The 20,624-nt window shown below is 39.9% G+C and overlaps 1 protein-coding gene across 1 annotated transcript in view; it reads left to right on the forward strand.

Annotated features, from left to right (window-relative positions):
* LOC127577995 (von Willebrand factor C and EGF domain-containing protein-like) overlaps positions 1-20,624 on the forward strand; it is a 189,590-nt gene that overhangs the window by 76,765 nt on the left and 92,201 nt on the right. The window contains exon 7 of the mRNA XM_052029702.1: positions 10,882-11,004. Coding sequence (XP_051885662.1) covers positions 10,882-11,004 — 123 coding nt within the window. The remainder of the gene's footprint in view (positions 1-10,881; positions 11,005-20,624) is intronic.

Raw genomic sequence — 20,624 nt, forward strand, 5'->3', positions numbered from 1 at the left:
TTGGTATGGTTGTGGTTTACACAGCTATCCTGATGCTGAGATGCTTTTCTACATGACTAAATGACACGTGATGTATTAGATACTGACCGTTCATCTTTGGCAACTGGGTTTGAATTTCAGCCATGACTCTTCATTCAGACAGTGTAAGAGATCTTTAATGAAAATAATGTTTGTCTCAACAGCTCTTGGCATGGATGTCCTTATAGCTCCGAATCTCTCATTACTTAATACAAATTGACATAATTAGCATGATAGGAATGGCAAATGGAAATGTAATATATAAATGCACCTGAAATTGCATTTCCAAAATTTAGAATAAGAAACATACTTGGAACAACAAGGAAAGTATTTCAAACTGCAGTTATTTCAATTGGAGGGAATTCGGAAAGGTTGATCAGGATGATCCTGGCAATGGAGAGATTGTCTTCTGGATTCCACAGTTGGGAATAACATCCTTTTTGCATCCACCTTGTTGAGCCCTGTGAGAAATTCATAAGTTTCAATGAGATCTCATTCTTCCTAATCTTGCTGAGCTAAGGGGGCTGGATACACTTGAAAAGAAAATAGCTGCAGGTGCTAGAAACATGAAACAAAAGTAGTAAATGCTGGAACTACTTTAGCAGGTCAGGCAGTATTTGTGGAGAGAGAATCAGAATTAATGTTTCAGGTCAATGATCTATGATCAATTGCATTTTAAAATAAAAGGTCAAGAGTGATCTGGCCAAATATTTCCTTACATGGTCTCTGTGTGGCTTAGTGCCAAGTTTTTATTGCTTATTCTTCTCATGGGTACTTGGGGATGCTTTGTAACATTAAGCATGCAAAATAAATGCAAATTGTTCCACAATTAGCAGCAGTTAGCAAGTTGGAAGAGTTTTTGGCTCATGGACAGTTACTCATATGTCTTACACATGGAAAGGACATAAAATATGGCACCAGGCTATTTTTGAAGGATATTCTTCCCACCATCCGTATGTTTGCTCTGTATTTGTGATTTCAAATGTTGCCTTATCTTTCCATGATTATAAGTTCATTCCAAATCTGCCTTGTAAAAATGTACAATCATGAAAAATGAATTATTAAATGTAAAGATTTATTCTAGATAAATGTCAGTGATCAATGTGATGGTTACTGATTGCAGATAGTCAGAATGTACCAGGAACAGACTCTCAACATTGCATCAATATTGTAGATGTAGCAGGAGTTCACTTGATGTATATGCAGTTTTTCTGAGATTCTACCGATGATAACAGCAAGGAAGCTACAAAACTCAAAATTATTAAATGTTTTTCTGCAGATTGCTAGTTCATGGATACTAGAGTTTGAAAGGAGAATCTCTACTGTGACTTTTCATACTTGTAGCATCCTGTTTTCTGTCCACAGAATTCGATTCCTTGCAGCACTCATTTCAGCAAGTGGAATATCCATGGATGTACCAGGAAGCTTTGTGTCTTACCCACCAATGAGTCAATTCCTCTTCAGTTATTCTTTGCACCTTGTCTACGCTTGAAATGCCAAACTATTTCACAATCTAATTTCCCTATTGACTACAGGATGCCTGTCAATGAACAGCAATTTAACTGCTTAGACCCCTGCTGTACATATACTTGAGAGAAAAATCTGGAAAAATATGAGTGGGACAGTGGTGTGATCATGTGGGCAAGTTCCGTCCCACACTAACTCTCAAACTCACAATACGTCCTGGGCCTAAGTCTCCATGACCAAGAAAAAATGCTTGTCCTTTGTAGTGTTTCCAAGAATATTCCCAATTCTTCAGAATGAAGGTATGATTTTGAAGAACTAATTTAGAAATATGAGCTTTCTTTGGGAGAGAACAAGGGAGAAATTACAGTATCTGGATGACTGATTTTGAAACCTTCGTTGCCCATTCCTATTGCTCAAAAGACCTGGTGTCCAAAAGAGAATGCAAGTTTCTTGCATGTATCCATGCATGATTTTCACAGCTGCAGAAACATTTTAAGGGAATCATTTTCTTTTGGTAATAACCTGCTTAAAGCAGAGGCACTAAACATTAATGACCTGTTCTGTGAAAAAGAAAGATTTTTCCCCTTACTGCCTGCCAGTCAAAAAATCCCAGATGCATGAAGGACAATAAATTTCAGTTAGGACATGACATTGGGCAATGCCTGTAAATCCTTCTCTTGTGCCACTGAGATCCAGTTTCATGCCACAAAGGTATTATGATTGACACAAGAAGCTCTCATCATAACAGTTACTAGTATTATCCATGCTTTTGTCCTTTTTAGCATCAGGAATATGTGCTCTGTCTCATAATACTGATTCGTACACCAAACCTCATCAAGCCAGATGTTTTCTAAATATTGAAATAAAAGCCTCATTGCAGGAGTTATTGTTCCTTGATTGTTTTCCCCATTTTTCTATAAGCATACTTTCCTGGATGGAAATCTTTGCTGATTGTACTTAATGGGATAGGAGGGGGTGATGGTTGGTGGAAGGTTGTCATCAGCTCATACTATGGTGCAAGATTTCTTTCTACATCATCACTCAAAGGACTCGCACTGACTCACAGAATCTTTCCCTTCTTGGTTTAGCAGATTCTTTTTCCATTCAATAAGAGAGCCTATAAAATTGAACTGTATTTTACTTCAGCACTTCAGGTTTGACATGATTTGGAAACCGAATGAAAGCCTTTATCTGACTTGTCAAAGCTTCTAAGATCAGATGGAATGCAGTATCATGGGGTGGGATCATTTTCCATTGAAAGAATGATGGGTACAGTGATGGTGTGCACATTATAGTTATAAATTACATGGGGCTTCCTGCCCCTGATATCGACAGGATCAGTAGCCAGAGACTGAAGGGGTCCAAGAGACTAGTAATTTGAGGTGCAGAAGTAGGCAGGGAAACGGGGACATAGGGAAAACAGATTACAAGTGTTAGACTGAGATATTGGGAAGTATATTTAATTTCAAATTTTGTTATATCTTACTGCTTAGAAGCATGGAAGCATTTGTATTCTGGCCTAGGCTTTGCTGAGTTACGAACCATTCTTACATCCATAAGCAATTTTATTTACACAGATAGGGACTCGCAAGTTAGTTCCAGTAATATTGGCACTAGTAACAGTTCCACTGAACTATGCACAAATGGAGTTTACATTTGACATTCATTTCCTTGAAAAGCCATGATTTTATTCATAACTGGCACTACTTCCAGAGCTTTCAGTCTTGGGCTGTTTAGGATGTTATTGCAATGGCCAAATTGACTTGGGTGTTGTTTTTCAGATTGTACCATTTATCATGAAACCTCTTTCCACAGAATATTCATATTGCACATTTATCTGCAGCCACTTTCTCTACCTTGTCCTAATACAAACATTGAAGAGTCTTATTTGTGAAGCATAATCTTCTGGCCAAAATAAGCCATGTGACCTAAATGTAAACCACAGCATTTACTAATTTGCTGCATTTGTAAATTTACTCACCTTTTCCAACAGAGTTCAATTCACTTGCTTGTTTAGTGTGAGATGCTCATTATTGCAGCTGTTTGCAGATTTGCAATTTTGGGGTCAAGTGACAGGAACTAAATTTTTCCATGGAAATTTTCTTGTTGCAGAACAATTGTGCTCACCATCTGGACAAGCTGTCAGAAGACCAGCAAATTCTCTGCTCTCCATAATCATTGTAAATCATCTTCCCCAGGAGAGAACAAGATTAGGCTCAATTATGTGCCCCTGTTCAGTCAAGTAACCATTCAGCACTTGTTCAGCCTTTTATGTTGAAACTGACCACTTGTTAAGATATTGGAAGGCTGCTGGCATCTATGAAACAATTGGCATTTTCAGGGGTAGAAGTGATTAAAAAATTTGGGAGGAGGAACGTGTGTATACATTGGGAGTCAAGAGGTGGTTTTCCACAAATATTCATTAATCTAGAACTGGAGAAGTTACATCAAACCAACATTATAACAGGTCATGAGTTGCAGCAGAGGTTTTCCTTGTTTGTTATCATGGCTGTGGGAACAGCAAAAGAAGTTATTTTTCTGGAGGTCTCGTTGATCTCCCATTTATGGATATTCAGGCCAATAGAGATTGCATGAAATGCATACGTAATATTGTATAGCATGTACCCTGCCCCTGTCTTTATATTAGTTATCCCTTTTGATCAATCAAACTAATTGCTTTATTCCTGTCCAACTTTTAAGTTGGTCAAATGTTAGACTGCTGGGGTAATCATGTCTGATTTGTTAGTTTAGGCCAGGTTGTGGAAAGCTCTTTATTGCTGTCACGTGCTGTCAGGTCTCTTTGAAACAGTAGCTGTGGGACTGATGCTGCCTGCAGATAGATTTATCTAATAGATGAGTTGTGACAGAGAACTGTCAGCTTGCCAAATGCATTCCCCAGCAGGCTCTGTGTGAAAAGATGTGGCCAATTGCCAGCTGGCTACTGGCCAGTGTCAAAATCCAATTTATAGATAGCTTCAGCTGCTACCTGTTCTTAGACCATTGCTTTAACTCTTTCACTGTACATTACACGGTACCTATCTTGGAATAGTAGCGTGCATTGTATAGTGCATGTGAAAAGAGCAGTAGTATCATAGTAGGAAGATCTTTCAACTGGAGTGAGTATGATTATGCACGAAGACTAATGTTTCAGAATGCTTTTTTTGTGTGGAATTGCATTAGTAACTCTTGATTTGTGGGACAAAGATCTGACTGAGTGAGTCAAGTGCAATAATGATCAATTACAGTCTTGTTTCTTCCATGTTGTCCCATGATATACCCTGGATTAAGTATAACAAATATTATGAGACTACACGTTTGTGGTGTCAAGTAAGATGAAATATTGCTAATGTCAAAGCACGGCAGATCATGGATGCCTATGCCATTTTGAACCTGAGTTCACAAAAGTAGATTCTGTGCTGAGTATAATGATGGGAGGTGTGAGATTACAAGGGACCTGTCAGGGATAAATACGTATATCAAAAGGGGATTTGCACAATTCATCATACATTATGTACTAAGAAAAGCACAATGTTGTCACCACAAGCCCTTCTAATTACATACAGCAGATACTAGATACAGAGTAAAACCAATGTGAATATATTTGTACTTAAATAAGGAGACCAAAACTACACAGAGTACTCCAGGTGTGGTTTCGCCAGTGCCATGTCCAGTAACTAGACTTGCTGACATTTTTGTTCCATCACCTCTGCAATGGCCAACATTCAATTTGCTTTCTAATTATGTGCTATCATTTCCTTATTTCCCATTATTAATTCCCTAATATCTGTCTCTAAGGGACAAATATTTACTTTTACTACTTGCTTCCTTTTTGCAAACTTATAGAAGCTCTTATGTTTGTTTACATATATCTTGCCATCCTGCTCTTTGTTTTAAGTCATGCTTTATTTGTTATAATACATTCTGAATCTGGCTCACCATTTCTCTTCCAAAATTATATTCCAAAATTTGATACAAGGTTCTGACCCAAAACATTGACAATTCCTTTCAACCCACAGATGCTGCTTGACCTGCTGAGCTTCGCCAGCAGATTTTGTTGCTCCAGATACCAGCATCTGTAGCATCTACCTTCTCTTTGAATTTGATACTATGTTAACATCCTTAGCCAGCGATGGATGAATCATCTGCAGGGTCATTATTTCTCAATGAAATACATGTTTTTTGAAAATTAGGAAATGTCTCTTAAATGCCTTGTATTCTTTCAATCCAGAATCTGGGAGATGACTCTGGTGAGATGACTTTTCAGATACATTCCACTGGTAACCCCCTTGACAGAAAGTTTGGAAAGTTGGAGTCTATATTCCTAGTATACTATCCTTGCATTAGGATTTCCATCACTCCAACTGACCAATGACAGAAGAGGGGTAATGTTCAAGACGAGGTGTTCTAACATTATTTAATTCCCATGTAGGGTGCAGTGGAAGCATGCATTATACACTAAGTCATGTTCCCAGTAGTGGAAATGAAATCAGAATCATTCATAGCTGAAACCATCAATGAAAACTTATAGTGTCATTCAGCACAGAAATGGACCCTTCTGCCCACCACGTCCACGCTAACCAACAACCACCCATTTGCACTAATCTGACATTAACCCTTTTTTTAAATTCTTTGTGCATTTCCATCAATTCTTTCCAGATTCTGCCACTCACCTACACACAAGGCAATTTACAGTGGCTAATTAATTAACCTACCAACCTGCACATTTCTGTGATGTGGGAGGAATCTGGAGCACTTGGAAGAAACTCATGCAGTCACAGGAGGAGTGTGCAAAGTAAACACAGAGAACACCCAAGGTCAGGATTGAACCCGGTGCTGTGAAGCTACAGCTCTACTGTAATGTAAGATAAATTTGAGTGAAGTGGCCACATGCCCCATTCCACTTGACACAGATTCTTGCTGGGATATAACTCCACAGATGTCACAGTCTAATTACCAAAGCGGCTCCATATGCCAATAGATGGCCCAGCATGGGATGTATTACCATGACCAAAGTCCTGCCCTCAACTGATATGCACTTTTCACTGCTATAATTCAAGTGTAATGTAATTTTAAATAATTCCTGGTTGCTTGGATGGTTTTCAAATGTTTGGACTTACTGATCCAGAAATTGGACTCCTATACGTGGATTTAGTTTGGAAGATTGATGCAATTTAATTAAAAAAAACAGCTCCCACCCATTGCTTTCAGAAAGCCCTGTGCAGTGGATGAAGTTTGGCCTTAGAAGCCATCTCATATTGCCAGGTCCTGAGGGGAGGCTTAATTATTAATGTTGATTTTATAATCAAGGCTGGAAAATCATTTCATAAAAGTCATGAAATCCTTGCATGCTCTTTTGAGAGAAGCTTTTGGTGAAGGTGTCCTGACCCTCTGGCAATGAGGGGAAAAAAAAGCAGACAGAATGTGGTAAAATATGACTTAGCTGTTTGCTAGGAGTGGAGCTGAACAGGATCGGGAACAATAGTGAGAGGGAAAAAAAGTTCCAGAAACTACTCAGTGCGAACTGATTTTTAAGGCAGAGCATCAACAGTTTTAAAACTGCAATCACTGTAAGTGTTACTTGAGGTCAGTCTCAGCAGGACCAGTACTGGACTGGATTCTGTTGGTCATTGACTGTGCTGAAAAAGCTTTCATTGCTACCTGCTGGTGTAGTTTCCACTGACGCTGGGTCTATTTTCTGCATACTGAGGTACAATTCGCAGATACTCAGTAAATTTGTTCTGGTTCTATACCATCAGGGAGTTTTGCAGTGTGGATAATTTGCTTCTAATCTGCTCTTAGTCTGTCATTGGTGCAACATTGATGCCACAGTTTGCACAGGTTAGCATTACATTGAGTGCTTGTACAGTCCAGGTTGACTGACTTTTATATCTTTTAATTTGTGGCGTGTGGGTGTGGCTGATATGGCCAACCTTTATTAAATATCCCCCTCTACTTGCCTTTGATGGTGATCCAGTTCTTGAACATTGCAGTCTGTTGAATGAAGCTACATTCACAGTCCTCCTTGGTATAGGATTCCAGGAATTTGATCCAGCAATGTTGTCAAATTAGTGCAGTCTGACTTGGATATAGTATTATTCTGACATACCTGCTGCTTTTGCCCTTTTAGGTGGTAGTGGTAATGTGTTTGAAAAGAAGAAATTGCTGAGGGTGTATTATAAATGGTGCACAGTGCCGCAGCAGTGCACTGAAAATATTGTGTATGTTGTAGGTCGTGTATTGGGTGCCAATCAATCAGGGACACTTTGTCCTGTATGATGATGAGCTTTGACTGCTATTCAAAGTGCACTCCTCCAGATGAGTGGAGGATGTTCCATTATATTCCTGACTTGAACCTTGCAAAGATGGTGGACAGACTTTGGGGGATTGGAAAGGAAGTTGCTTGCCACAGAACACTCAGAGTCTTGTCTGCTGTTGCAGTCATGGTGCTTAAGTGGCTGTTTTGTCCAGTTTTGGTCAATGGCAGTATTCAAGGAAACTGTTGGTGGGCAATTCAACAATGGCAATGAAGTTCGATATCAATATGAAGAGCATTGATTGTTGTGTTGTTGGAAATGATTATTGCCCATTATTTGGTGCAAAAATGTTACTTGCCTCTTACCAGCGCAAGTTGTTTTGGTCTTGCTGGCTTGTTTTATTAATGCTGAATTACAAATGGAATTGGACAATGTGTACCTCAACAAACATCCCCATTTCTGACCTTATGATGGAGGAGAAGTCATTGATGAAGCAGCTGAAGATGTTCAGCCCTAGGCCCTGTTAATCATGTCATCAGTGGTAATTCTGATCAAAAGTTAACTCTGCTTCTCCCTCCACGTGCTGTTTGACTTGATGTGTATTTTTACATATTCTGTCATCATTGTTTCATCATTATTTCCATCATTTGCATTATTATGCTTAAAAAAAAGCTTTAAACCAAAACCCAATGCTGTCGTGAATACAGTTAGCTGAAATGAAAGCTATAAAGGGATCTCTGAAACATCTTCCTACCTCAAGTTGAGCAGTTTAAGCTCACAATATGCCAGACCTGTATGGACAATTTGATTCGGCCAAGATTAACAGACAGCACGTTCCCTTTGTGAAGATTGGGGAATTGTGTAGCACTTCAGTTGAATTCAATTTCTACATTCAGATGGAATTCTCAGAACAAAAGCATCTTGTGTATCTGACTAGAAGACTTTGCAATTTGGGCAGAGATCCTGACAGACAAATGCAAAAAATGCAGGGAATACTTAGCAGGCCAGGCAGCATCTGTGGAGAGAGAAATGGAGCTAATGATGCAGCTAATGATGGCCCTTCATCAGAAATAGCACTTTGTCTTCGACCCAGATGCACACCCCAGAATTCCCAGCGATTGCTCACCTGCACTGTGACTGATTCTATCATATGAATAATTTAGAAGTAAAATTCTCCAGAAAAGAAGTGGGATGGAGATGCTGTAAATTTGAGCTAAAAACAGAATATGTTAGACACAGTTGACTCCTTAGACAGCACCTGTGGATGGGAAAAACAGAATCAACATTTCCAATCAATGACTTATTGCCAGAATTGGAAGAAGTTATTCAATTCTTAAGATAGCACATAGCCAGGTTAAGAAAGGGAGGGACCAATCAGGAAAGAACAAAAGGTTGTAGGAGTGAATCATTTCCCCTGATTAATTATTTACCATCAGGTAAATTCTTCCACATCTGTTTCGGGTCCTAGTTTTCATACATTAGTGGCAGAGGAAATTGTTACTAATTTATAAATTCTTCATGCAAAATGCAGTCCTCAGTTTAAGAAAATTTGAGTTCATGTTTTCTACCACTTTTCGTTCCCTTCTCTCATCACAGACGCTACTGAGATTTATTTCTGTAATGTGAAATATTTGGAAGGTGAATTCAGCATCTGTGCTCCAACCCTTTGTTTCATAATTCTGCTTCCTGACCTGAGGGCTGCACTGATGAATGGATTCCAATTGAAACTTTGACTGTTGCTACCTAATTTGGGAACAGAAAGGAAGTTCCAGCACTCTGCTATATCATCAGTTTGACTTGTAATTAAAGGTCCCATTTTGGGTTCCTGACAAAAAAAAATTGTTAGCATTTCTCTGACATAAAAGGTATCAAATGAAATTTTAAATCGCTGATATTTTAAATTAAATGGCTGTTAAATTCTTCAATGTGAAGGAGCTCTTTCACATACTTTTGAAAGATGTTTGTAGTGGTTCAGTGATTTGCACTCATTTCCTTTCAGTCTGAAGGTTGTAGGGACAAAAGTTTGAACACAAAATATAGGCTGATTCTGCACTGTTGAAGGTGTCTTCTTTTAGATGAGTCATCAAATTGGGCACCATCATTCTCTCAGCTAGATGTAAAAGATCTTGTGACACTATTTCATGGAAAAGCACTAAAATCCAATTATCTGCTCTCTATTGCACTGCAGTATAAGATTTGTCTGTCACTTTAATTCTCCATTCAATTCCATCATGATTAAGCCATCTGTGGCCTCCTACACTGTTCCAATGGTGCCCAGCATAAGCTTGAGGCACAGTACCTCATCTCTGCCCGGGCACATTGTAGCCCTTGGTATTGAATTCAACAACTTCACGTAACTTGCTTTTTCTGTTTGTATTGAACTGGCCAGTTCTGCTGTAAAATTATCTTTGTAAATTAAGTCGGTTTTTCTCTCTTCACAGACTCTGTTGGGTATTTTCAGCTTTCTCTTTTTTTTCAGGTTTCAGCAACAGTTTGACCTGCATTTTACAGCTTTCAAGTGTAGCTTTGTTTGTTTTCTTTCTCTCTAATTATCCTCATTAACCAGTTGGCTCTGTCGCCCCTGGCCCCATCCTATCGGAAGTACTTCCTTTATCCTATCCTATCCTCCCTCACCCTCTCTGCAAATTTAAAATTAACATTTTTTTCACACTTTCTCAGTTTTGATATAAGATCTTCAAACTGAAATGTTAACTCTATTTCTCTTTCCACAGATGCAGCCTGTCTTGCTGAGTGTTCCTAGCCTTTTCAGTTTATAGATACAAAATTTATCTGCCTGTTTACTATATTACAACATTTTCAAAAATCATTTGTAAAGAGCTTAGGACATTCTGAAAAAGATCACAGATGTAGTCTTTATTTTTTTTTACAATTCATAGATGTAAGCAATATTTCAAACACCAGGATGAAGGGTGCAGACAATTTTCTTAAGGAATTTATTTTTAAATTGTGGTAGTTAAACCACTAGCACCCAAAGTCCAGCCATATCCAAGTAATCCAGTTCTCCTTCATGATTCTGTTTATCAGAATGTTTATTCAAAATTAATCCAGTGTGATCCATAAGGACTAGCAGTACATAAATTATCACTCTTCAATCTAATCCCAGTATGTGGTTGTGTTGCAGATATTGATGAATGTGCAGGAAACAGGTCCCCATGCCAACAGAGGTGTCAGAATGTGATCGGCAGCTTTAAGTGTTCCTGTAGGCCCGGCTACTACCTCCACAACAATGGTCATTTATGTACAGGTAGGAAGTGCCCAGTTACTTAAAACTTATGGATTTGTTGTTGCCATTTCTAGCCATTGGTTCATCACCATTATCAATGAGGAGATGTTGGTGGTCTTGAATATGTATCAAAATTTATGCGGTTCAAGTTCTGAACAATTGTATCCTAGGATATTGTGGGAAGCAAGGGAGGAGACTACTGGGACCCTGGCTCCGAGATTTTTGTATCTTTGTTAGCCTCAGGAGAAGAACTAGAAGACTGGAGGATGGCTAATGTTGTGCCTATATTTAAGAAGGGCTGCAAGGACAAGCCAGAGAACTACAGGCCAATAAACCTCACATCAGCGGTGGAAAAGTTACTCGAGGGAATTCTGAGAGACAGGATCTATCTGCATTTGGAGAGGCAAGGACTGATTAGGGATAGTCAGCATGGCTTTGTGTGTGAAAAATCGTGTCTCATGAATTTGAATGAGGTTTTTGAAGAGGTGACCAGGAGGATTGAAGAGGTCGGGGCGGTAGACGTTGTCTACATGGACTTCAGCAAGGCCTTTGACAAAGTCATGCATGGTAGGCTGATCTGGAAGTTAGACCACATGGGATCCTGGGTGAGCTAGCCAACTAGATACAAAATTGGTTTGGTGGTAGGAGTCAGAGGGTGGTAGTGGAGAGTTGTTTTTCAGATTGGAGGCCTGTGACCAGTGGCGTGCCACAAGGATTGGTGCTGGGTCCTCTGTTACTTGTCGTATATAAATGATTTGGATGAAATGTAGATGGCATGATAAGTAAGTTTGCAGATGACACCGAAATTGGTGGTACAATGGATCGTGAAGAAGGTTGTCTAAGGTTTCAACCGGATCTCGATCAACTTGGGGAAGTGGGCAAAGGAATGACAGGTGTAATTTAACTTGGACAAGTATGAACTTATGCATTTTGGGAAGTTAAACCAGGGCAGGACATACATAGTGAATGGCGAGGCCCTGAGAAGTGTTGTAGAACAGAAAGGTCCAAGGGTACAATTACATAATAGCCTGAAAGTGGCAACACAGGCAGACAGGGTGGTAAAGAAGGCATATGGAATGCTTGACTTCATCAGATGAGGCATTGAGTACAAGAGTTGGGATGACCTGTTACAGGGACCACACTTGGAGTATTGTGTGCGATGCCGGTTGCTGTACTGTATGAAGAATGTGATTAAGCTATAGAGGGTGCAGAAAAGATTCACAAGTATGTTGTTGGGGCTGGAGGGCTTGAGTTATAAGGAAAGACAGGATAGGGTGGGGCTGTTTTCCCTGAACTGAAGGAAGCTGAGGGGTGACCTCAGGTTTATAAAATCATGAGAAGCATAGATACAGTGGATGGTCACAGTCTTTTTCCCAGAGTAGGAAAGTCTTAAACTAGAGTAAACTAGAGGGCCTAGTTTAAAGGTAAAGGGGGCAAGCTTTAAAGGGGACCTGAGGAGCAAGTTTTTCACCTAGAGGATGGTGGATGTATGAAACGAGCTGCCAGAGGAAGTGGTAGAGGTGGGTATAATTGTAACATCTAAAAGACATTTGGACAGGGACATGGGTAGGAAACATTGAGAGGGATATGGACCAAATCCAGGCAATGGGACTAGCTCACGTTGGCACCTTAATCAGCATGCACAAGTTAGGCTGAAGGGCCTGTTTCCCTCAAAATATTTCGCTTTTGTTTCTTTACATGACTGCAAAATAAACATTACCCTCTTTTGCCAAAATACAGTGAGTGTTTCCAGGGTAAACTTGCATTAGTATTTGCTGCTTTACCATACTTCAGACAAGTGCCCTGTCTTCATGTTAGTTTCTGAAGATGTTTCATTTCTCTAATAGGTTACAAGTTGCACTGAGGTTTACTTATACCAAGATTATATGTAACTTCATGTTACATTTATTTTCTTTTTGTGGAATAAGACAATACTTAGATAATATGTTATATGCCCATCCCTAAAAATTCAGCTGCCTTTTTGAACCACTATAGTCCTTTTGAAGGTACTCCCACACTGCTGTTAGGTAGGAAGTTTCAGGATTTAAACCTAGCGATGATGAAGGACTGGTAATATATTTCCAAGTCAGAATGGTGTGTGACTTGAAAGGGAACTTGCAGGTGGGGGTATTCCCATACATCTGATCCCTTTCTCATTCTTGCTGGTTGAAGTTACAGGGTTGGGAAGTGCTATTGGTGTAGCGTAGGCAATAATCTATTCTGTGGCACCTTATCAAATGCCTTGGGAAATGAAAATATAGTACATTTTCTGTTTTCCCCTTTATCCACAGTATGTATCACTTCTTCAGGGAATGCCAATAAAATGATAAAACATGATTTTCCTTTCACAAAACCATGTTGGCTTTACCTGATTTCCAAGTGCCCTTCTATAGCATCTTTAACAATAGCTTCTAATATTGTCCCTGTGGCAGATGTTAAGATAACTGCTTTCTCTCCCTTTTTAAATAAGTTACATTTGCTATTTTCCAATCTAATGGAACCTTCCCCAAATCTAAGGAATTTTAGAAAATTAAAACCAATGCATAAATTACTTATGAGCCACTTGTTCTAAGACCTAGGAGACTTGCCAATTTGCAGCTCCAACAATTTGCTCAGTACCAATGCCCTTGTGATAATAATTTTCCTGAGTTCCTCTCTTCTAATTCCTGATTTACTGTTATTTCTGGGATGTTACTTATGTCCTTTATAGTGAAGATTGATGCAAAGTATCTGTTTGATTCATCTGCCATCTCCTTGTTTTCCAATATTGATTCGGCAGACACACTTTATATGTTACTCGTGCTCACTTGGTTAACTCTTTTAAAAATATATTTAAACGCTTTTATTCTTTGCTTTTAAATATCTGGCTTGCTTTTTCTCATACTCTAATTTTTCCTTCCGTTATTATCTTTTAGTTTTTACTTTTTTTATATTCTGTCCAGTCTTTTGATCTGCCACGTCTTTGTATAATTGAATGCTTTTACTTTAAGTCTGATACTAACTTTAACTTTTAGATTAACCACAGATGGTGGTCCTCCCCTTGGAACTTCCACATTAGGACCAGTTATTTACTGGATAAGATATTGCAAGAAGGTGGAGTTAAGAGTGCGTGAAGAGGAGCCAGGAATCACATAGGAGAGTCCAGTCAGGGTTTGACTGCCTCTCGCGTGGTACTTGCTCTGGGTGTTGATGACTCTGAGATGAACCAGAGCCATTTTCAGAGTCCACACCAGATAAGATCTGGATTCAATGGAACTGCAGATATAATGGGATGGGAGAAAGAAGATTAATGAATGTTGGAAAAGAGAAAGAGAGTGAATAGGGGTGAGATAGGGAGGAGAGAGAGGAGTGGGAAGTGAAGGACAGGGTGCCGATGAGAATGAGATTCCCATTCAAGAGGTAGAAAGAAGGAGCATGCACACTGCAAGAGCCCACAATGTTTGGAGGGTAAAGGCCAAGTGGATTGCCTGAGGTCATCTGTTACCCAACTTCTGCACTTAGTAATGACATCTGTACCCAACATTGATTTTAGATACAGTCTGAGATGCTAGATGCACTTTGCTTCTGGCCTCTTGCCTTTTGTAGACGTGATGGGGAACAATCATTTGAATGGGTTCAGCAACCTTGAATGAAAAGGTAAATGGTTTGTTTATAAAAATTAAGTAAACCAAATAAAGTAAATTAATTTAAATTCAATAACTTCAATGTATTTTAACTATTTCACTTGAATAATTTGCAGTTTTATAAATTACATTTACTTCAACTATGTCAATGTCTGATCAAAGTTTTTTTTATAGTTAAAGAGGACTTTGAAAGCTGTGAGTTGTCAAAAGGTCCTGAGATGAGGCCTAAGGATCCTCTGTCTCAAGCCTATTGGTATTGGTTTATTATTGTCTCTTGTACCGAGGTACAGTGAAAAGCTTGTCTTACAAACCGATCATACAGCTCAATTCATTACACAGTGCAGTTACATTGGGTTAGTACAGAGTGCATTGAAGTAGTACAGGTAAAAACAATAACAGTACAGAGTAAAGTGTCACAGTTACAGAGAAAGTGCAGTGCAATAAGGTGCAAGGTCACAACAAGGTAGATCGTGAGGTCATAGTCCATCTCATTGTATAAGGGAACCGTTCAATAGTCTTATCACAGTGGGGTAGAAGCTGTCCTTAAGTCTGGTGGTACGTGCCTTCAGCCTCCTGTAACTTCTACCCGATGGAAGAGGAGAGAAGAGAGAATGTCCCAGGTGGGTGGGGTCTTTGATTATGCTGGCTGCTTCACCAAGACAGCGAGAGGTAAAGACAGAGTCCAAGGAGGGGAGGCTGGTGTCCGTAATGCGCTGGGCTGTGTCCACAACTCTCTGCAGTTTCTTGCGGTGCTGGGCAGAGCAGTTGCCGTACCAAGCTGTGATACATCCAGACGGGATGCTTTCTATGGTGCATCTGTAAAAGTTGGTGAGAGTCAAAGGGAACAAACCAAATTTCTTTAGCCTCCTGAGGAAGTAGAAGCGCTGGTGAGCTTTCTTGGCCGTGGCATCTACGATATTTGACCAGGACAGGCTGTTGGTGATGTTCACTCCCAAGAACTTGAAGCTCTCAATCCTCTCGACCTCAGCACCATTGATGTAGACGGGTGCGTGTACACCGCCCCCTTTCCTGAAGTCAATGACCAGCTCTTTTGTTTTGTTGACATTGAGGGTAAGATTGTTGTCATGACACCATTCCACTAAGCTCTCTATCTCCTTCCTGTACTTCAACCCATCGCTGTTTGAGATACGGCCTGCAACGGTGGTATCATCTGCAAACTTGTAGGTGGAGTTAGAGCAGAACCTGGCCACACTGTCATGAGTGTATATGTTGTAGATCATTCTGCTTCAGAGCACAATCACTCTTATAAGATGTAGTTGAAATCATGTAATCTTTCTTACCCATTCATGTTAGACCATTGTCTTAACTGAGTCCTGTCACTGTTTATGCTCCACACATGCTTCTTCACACCTTTTATCATCCTACTATTATCAGTGTAAATTTTTTCTATCCATTTCTCCTTAACTCCACACTTACATCGACACAGAATTCCACATTTTAATCAGCATCTGAGTGAACAAATTTCTCCTGAATTCCTGATTGGAATTTAGCCTCTGTTTTTTTTGACTTCCTCACTTGATTTCCATTATTTATCCATTCGAGCTTAGGCAAAATAATAATTGATTTAGACTTTTTTTCTTTGCCCAGAATTTATCCGTCACACTCTTGAATTGTGGCCAACCATATTGAAAAAGACAACTACTTGTGCAATCAATGTAAGTTCCTTCGAAATTGAACATCAAAACCTTTTTTTTTGATGAAGTTCTTGCTGAATTTGATATGGATGTCTACCTTATATATGCGCACTTTAGATAGATGGGTTGGAGACAAAAGTACTGTGTAACACAAAAGACTTACTCGGGCCCTCATACTTTCAAAGGTGTAGTATGTGAGAAGTGGTTAAAAAAATTGAACTAGGAAATGCTCTTGAATCACATGGGTGTACAAGGGAGCGGGGAGCAGGGATGTGCCCCTCCTCACAATAACCATCTCAAAATTCATGTGTTTGCTGTCACCCTCATACTAAAAGTTCTGGACACACATGCCCTCCAAATGCCAAAGTATTGTGCACACTCCACCAGAGTTGAACATTGTATAACTACATTATCTGTGTCCAAATCTACAAATAGACTTTGAGTGATTTGCTTAAGCTATTTCACAGCAGAACTAAGCCCAAACTACAAGACACAACAATAACATTTCTTTCTGTTCACCAACTGCTGTGAGTGGGGTCAAAGTTCCACTTTATAACGACTGCAGACACTGTGATGTTTATCTTTAGTATATTGCAGCTTTAAGCTATAAAGAGAGGACCCTCTGTGGCATCCACACTAGAATTCAAATTCACTGAATGAAACCCAAAGGAACTGGGCAATAGACAGGCTGTCAGAACTGATTTGTTAGTGTAAAATAATAGGAAACAGAGGGCTAGCTGGGCATTGGCCACCAATCATTCTTGTCTACATTAGCTTCAGCCTTAAACCTTTCAAGAAACATGGCAGATTGACAAGTTAAAGAAAATGAAAACCGATGTCAACTTATTTGATAATTTCATTATGTCTTCCTTGACTGACATGTCTGTTATTGATTTCATCTGTTTGATGGATTATATTGTGGATTTAAACTTTATTCATAAAGTATGTGGAAATACTTGGCTTCTGTCCATGGAAAGCAAATTCTCAATATTTTTCCTATTACATTTGTCATTTGGAATTTTGCTTCAGCCTACTGGGAATGTGTCTCAGAATCTCTAAGTGTCAGGTACTGGGAGTGTATCCCAAGGTCTTTGATTGTTGCAAGGTGGGAGTATATCACAGAATTCTTGAGCATAATGGTAGTATAACTTGGAACCCCCTGAGTGTCAGATACTCGGAATATTGCCTCTGCTTGGTGATAGTTCAGTGCACAGTCATTTCTTTCAGCTCCATCAGTTTAACAGAGAAACATAAGACTACTTAGAAGTAATGCTTTAAATATCAACATATTAGAAATTCATATGAAACATTTGACCCCACTTAGTAATTCTTTGGATACTATTAAGATGTTCCCACTTTGAAGTTGTAACAATCTGACAAAGAGGTACTTGCCTTGGAGCCAGTGCAGCGCAGGTTTACAAGACTGATTCCTGGATGTGAGAGCTGTCCTTTGAGAGAAACGAGAGCAGAATGGGTCCATTTTTTTTTTGGAATTCATAAGAATGAAAGATAATCTGATTAAAATTTAAAATGGTGAATGGGCTCGTAACAATGGATACCAGGATGTTGTTTCCCTTGGCTGGAGAGTCTGGAATGAGATGACATTATGTCAGAATAGGATGATGGACCATTAGGAAGGATGTCAGAAGGAACTTCACTGTGAGGGATGTGCATATGTGGGATTCAGAGGGCTGTGGATGTGCATCACCGAATATTTTTAATTTATTGAATTCAGGCCCAAGAAGATGGCTAGCAAAGTGGAGTCGAGTCATGAAGTCTGTCAAAATGTTGTTGAATGGTAGATTAGGACTGAGGGCTCTGTGGCCAATTGCTGCTCATTTTTTGTTCTTGCTTCTGTCGCGTACTAGGATTTTCCTTTAACTGACTGTAAAGAAAGGTGGGACATTATACTATTATTCGAAACAGTGAATGTAAAGTTTTTTTTGTTGAGGTGGGTACCGTGGATAAGTTTTTGAGAGTGCTGTACTGTGGATCTGTGCCATATTAAGATCATAAGATATGGGAGCAGAATTAGGCCATTTGACCTATAGAGTTTGGTCTGCCATTCAATCATGGCTGATTTTATTTTGTTCTCAGCCCCATGTTCCCACCTTCTCACCATAACCCTTAAGTCCCTTACCAATCAAGAACCTATCTATCTCTGCCTTAAATACACCCAGTGACTTGGCTTCCAAAGCCCTCTGTGACAATGAATTCCACAGATTCACCACCCTTATGGCTGAAGAAATGCCTCCTCATTTCAGTTCTAAAGGGACGCCCCTTTTATTCTGAGGCTGTGCCCTTGGATCCTAGACTCTCCTACTAATAGAAACATCCTCTCCACATCCACTTTATCCATGCCTTTCAGTATTCGAACTCCATCGAGTACAGGCCCAGAACTATTTTTTTGTTTTTGCTCCTGTGCCATGCTAGGATTTTCCATACTCTGATTGTATAGAAAAACAGGACGTTATACTTTCAGTCGAAACAGTGAATGTAAAATTTCCTTTTGTTGAGGTGGGTACTGTGGACAAGTTTTTAAAGAGTGCTGTACTGTGTCATGTTGTTGACATGAGTGAGGCCCTGCTGGTCACTGCACTCCAACAGTTGAAGTTTAATCATGCAAGCCTGACAGGTAAGGCAAATGATCTCAGGGGATAGATAAGCACATGACATTGTGATATTATTGCTATTACAGAAACAAGTTTTGAGGGATGGGCAGGATTGGCAACTCACTATTCAAGGGTACAGATGCTGCAAGCGTGATAGAGGTGGGAGTTAAGGGAGGACGGGGAGTTGGACAATGACAAGGGAGAACATCAGAGCAGTACTTCAGGAGGACATCTCTGGAAGAACCGTCCAGTGAGGCTATATGGATAGAACTTAGAAATAAGAATGGGATGATCACTTTGATGGGATTGTGCTATAGGCCCCCAGTCGGCAGTGGGAATTAGAGGAGCAAATATGCAGGGAGATCACAGGTAGATGTAGGAATATTAGGGTTGTAATAGTTGGTGATTTTAACTACCCTTATATTGACTGGTACTGCCATCGTGCCAAGGGATTAGATGGGGCAGAATCTGTTGTGTGTCCAGAAAAGTTTTCTCAAGCAATATGTAGATGCCTCTACTGTAGAAGAAGCTACATTCAACCTCCTCTTAGAAAATGAGGCTGGGCAAGTGGCTGCTGTGTCAGTAGCAGAGCCCTTTGGGACCAGTGACCATAATTCTATTAGTTTCAAGATAGTTATGGAAAAGAATAGGACTGGTCCACAATTATAGCATTAGACAGGAACTTGGAAAAGTTGATTGGGAGAGGCTGTTAGCAGGTAAAGGGGCATCTGGCAAGTGGGAAGTTTTTAAAAGTGAGATAGGGAGAGTTCAGGGCCAACGCGTTCCTGTTAGATTAATAGGCAAGTCTAGCAGGATTAGGGAACCCTGGTTGATGGGGAATATTGAGGCTCTGGTCAGGAAAAAGAGGCGTATGTTAGGTATAGGCAGCTGGGATCAAGCAAATCCTTTAAGGAGTATAAGGGTTGTAGTAGTACACTTAAAAAGGAAATCCAGTCCCTCCAGTTTTCTGGAACTTCACCTGTGGCTAACAAAGATACAAAAATCTCTGCCCAGTAATTTCTTCCCTTGCTTCTTACAATCTCCCAGGATGTACTTGGTCAGGCTCCTGGGATTTATCCACCTTTATCTGCTTCAGAAATGCCAATACCTCCTCTTCGGTAATATTAAAATGCTTCAGGACATCACTATTCTCTGAACTCACGAGCTTCCATGTCTTTCTCCATGGTGAGTACAGATGTGAAGTATTAATTTTGGATCTCGCCCATCTCCCATTGCTCCATACATGATGACACAGTGATCCTTAAAGGGACCTATTCTCTCCCTGGTTACCCTTTTGCTCTTAATAAGCTTGTAGAATCTCTTGGCATTCTCTTTTACCTTATCTGCTAGGGATATCTCATGACCCCTTTTTGCCCTCCTGATTTCCTTCTTGAGTGTATTCCTACAATGCGCTGCCAGAGCAAGTGGTCGAGGCAGGTAGAATTACAATCTTTAAAAGACATTTGGACAGGAAAGGTTTAGAGATATTTGAAGGAAGCAAATGGGACTCGCACATGTAGGCACCTTGGTCAGCATGGGTGAGCTAGGCCGAAGGTCCTGTTTCTCTGCTATATAACTCTATGATTCAATGACTTTAACCACATGTTAATCCAAACTGGACACATCAATCCAGTCCTAATTCAGGGTTTCAACCCAAAACATCGACAGTTCCTTTCCTTCCACAGATGCTGCTCGACCTGCTGACCTCCTCCAGCAAATTGTTTGTTAGTTAGAATTCCCAGCTGAATGGG

The sequence above is a fragment of the Pristis pectinata genome, chromosome 14 (genome assembly GCF_009764475.1).
Source record: "Pristis pectinata isolate sPriPec2 chromosome 14, sPriPec2.1.pri, whole genome shotgun sequence".
NCBI lineage: Eukaryota > Metazoa > Chordata > Chondrichthyes > Rhinopristiformes > Pristidae > Pristis > Pristis pectinata.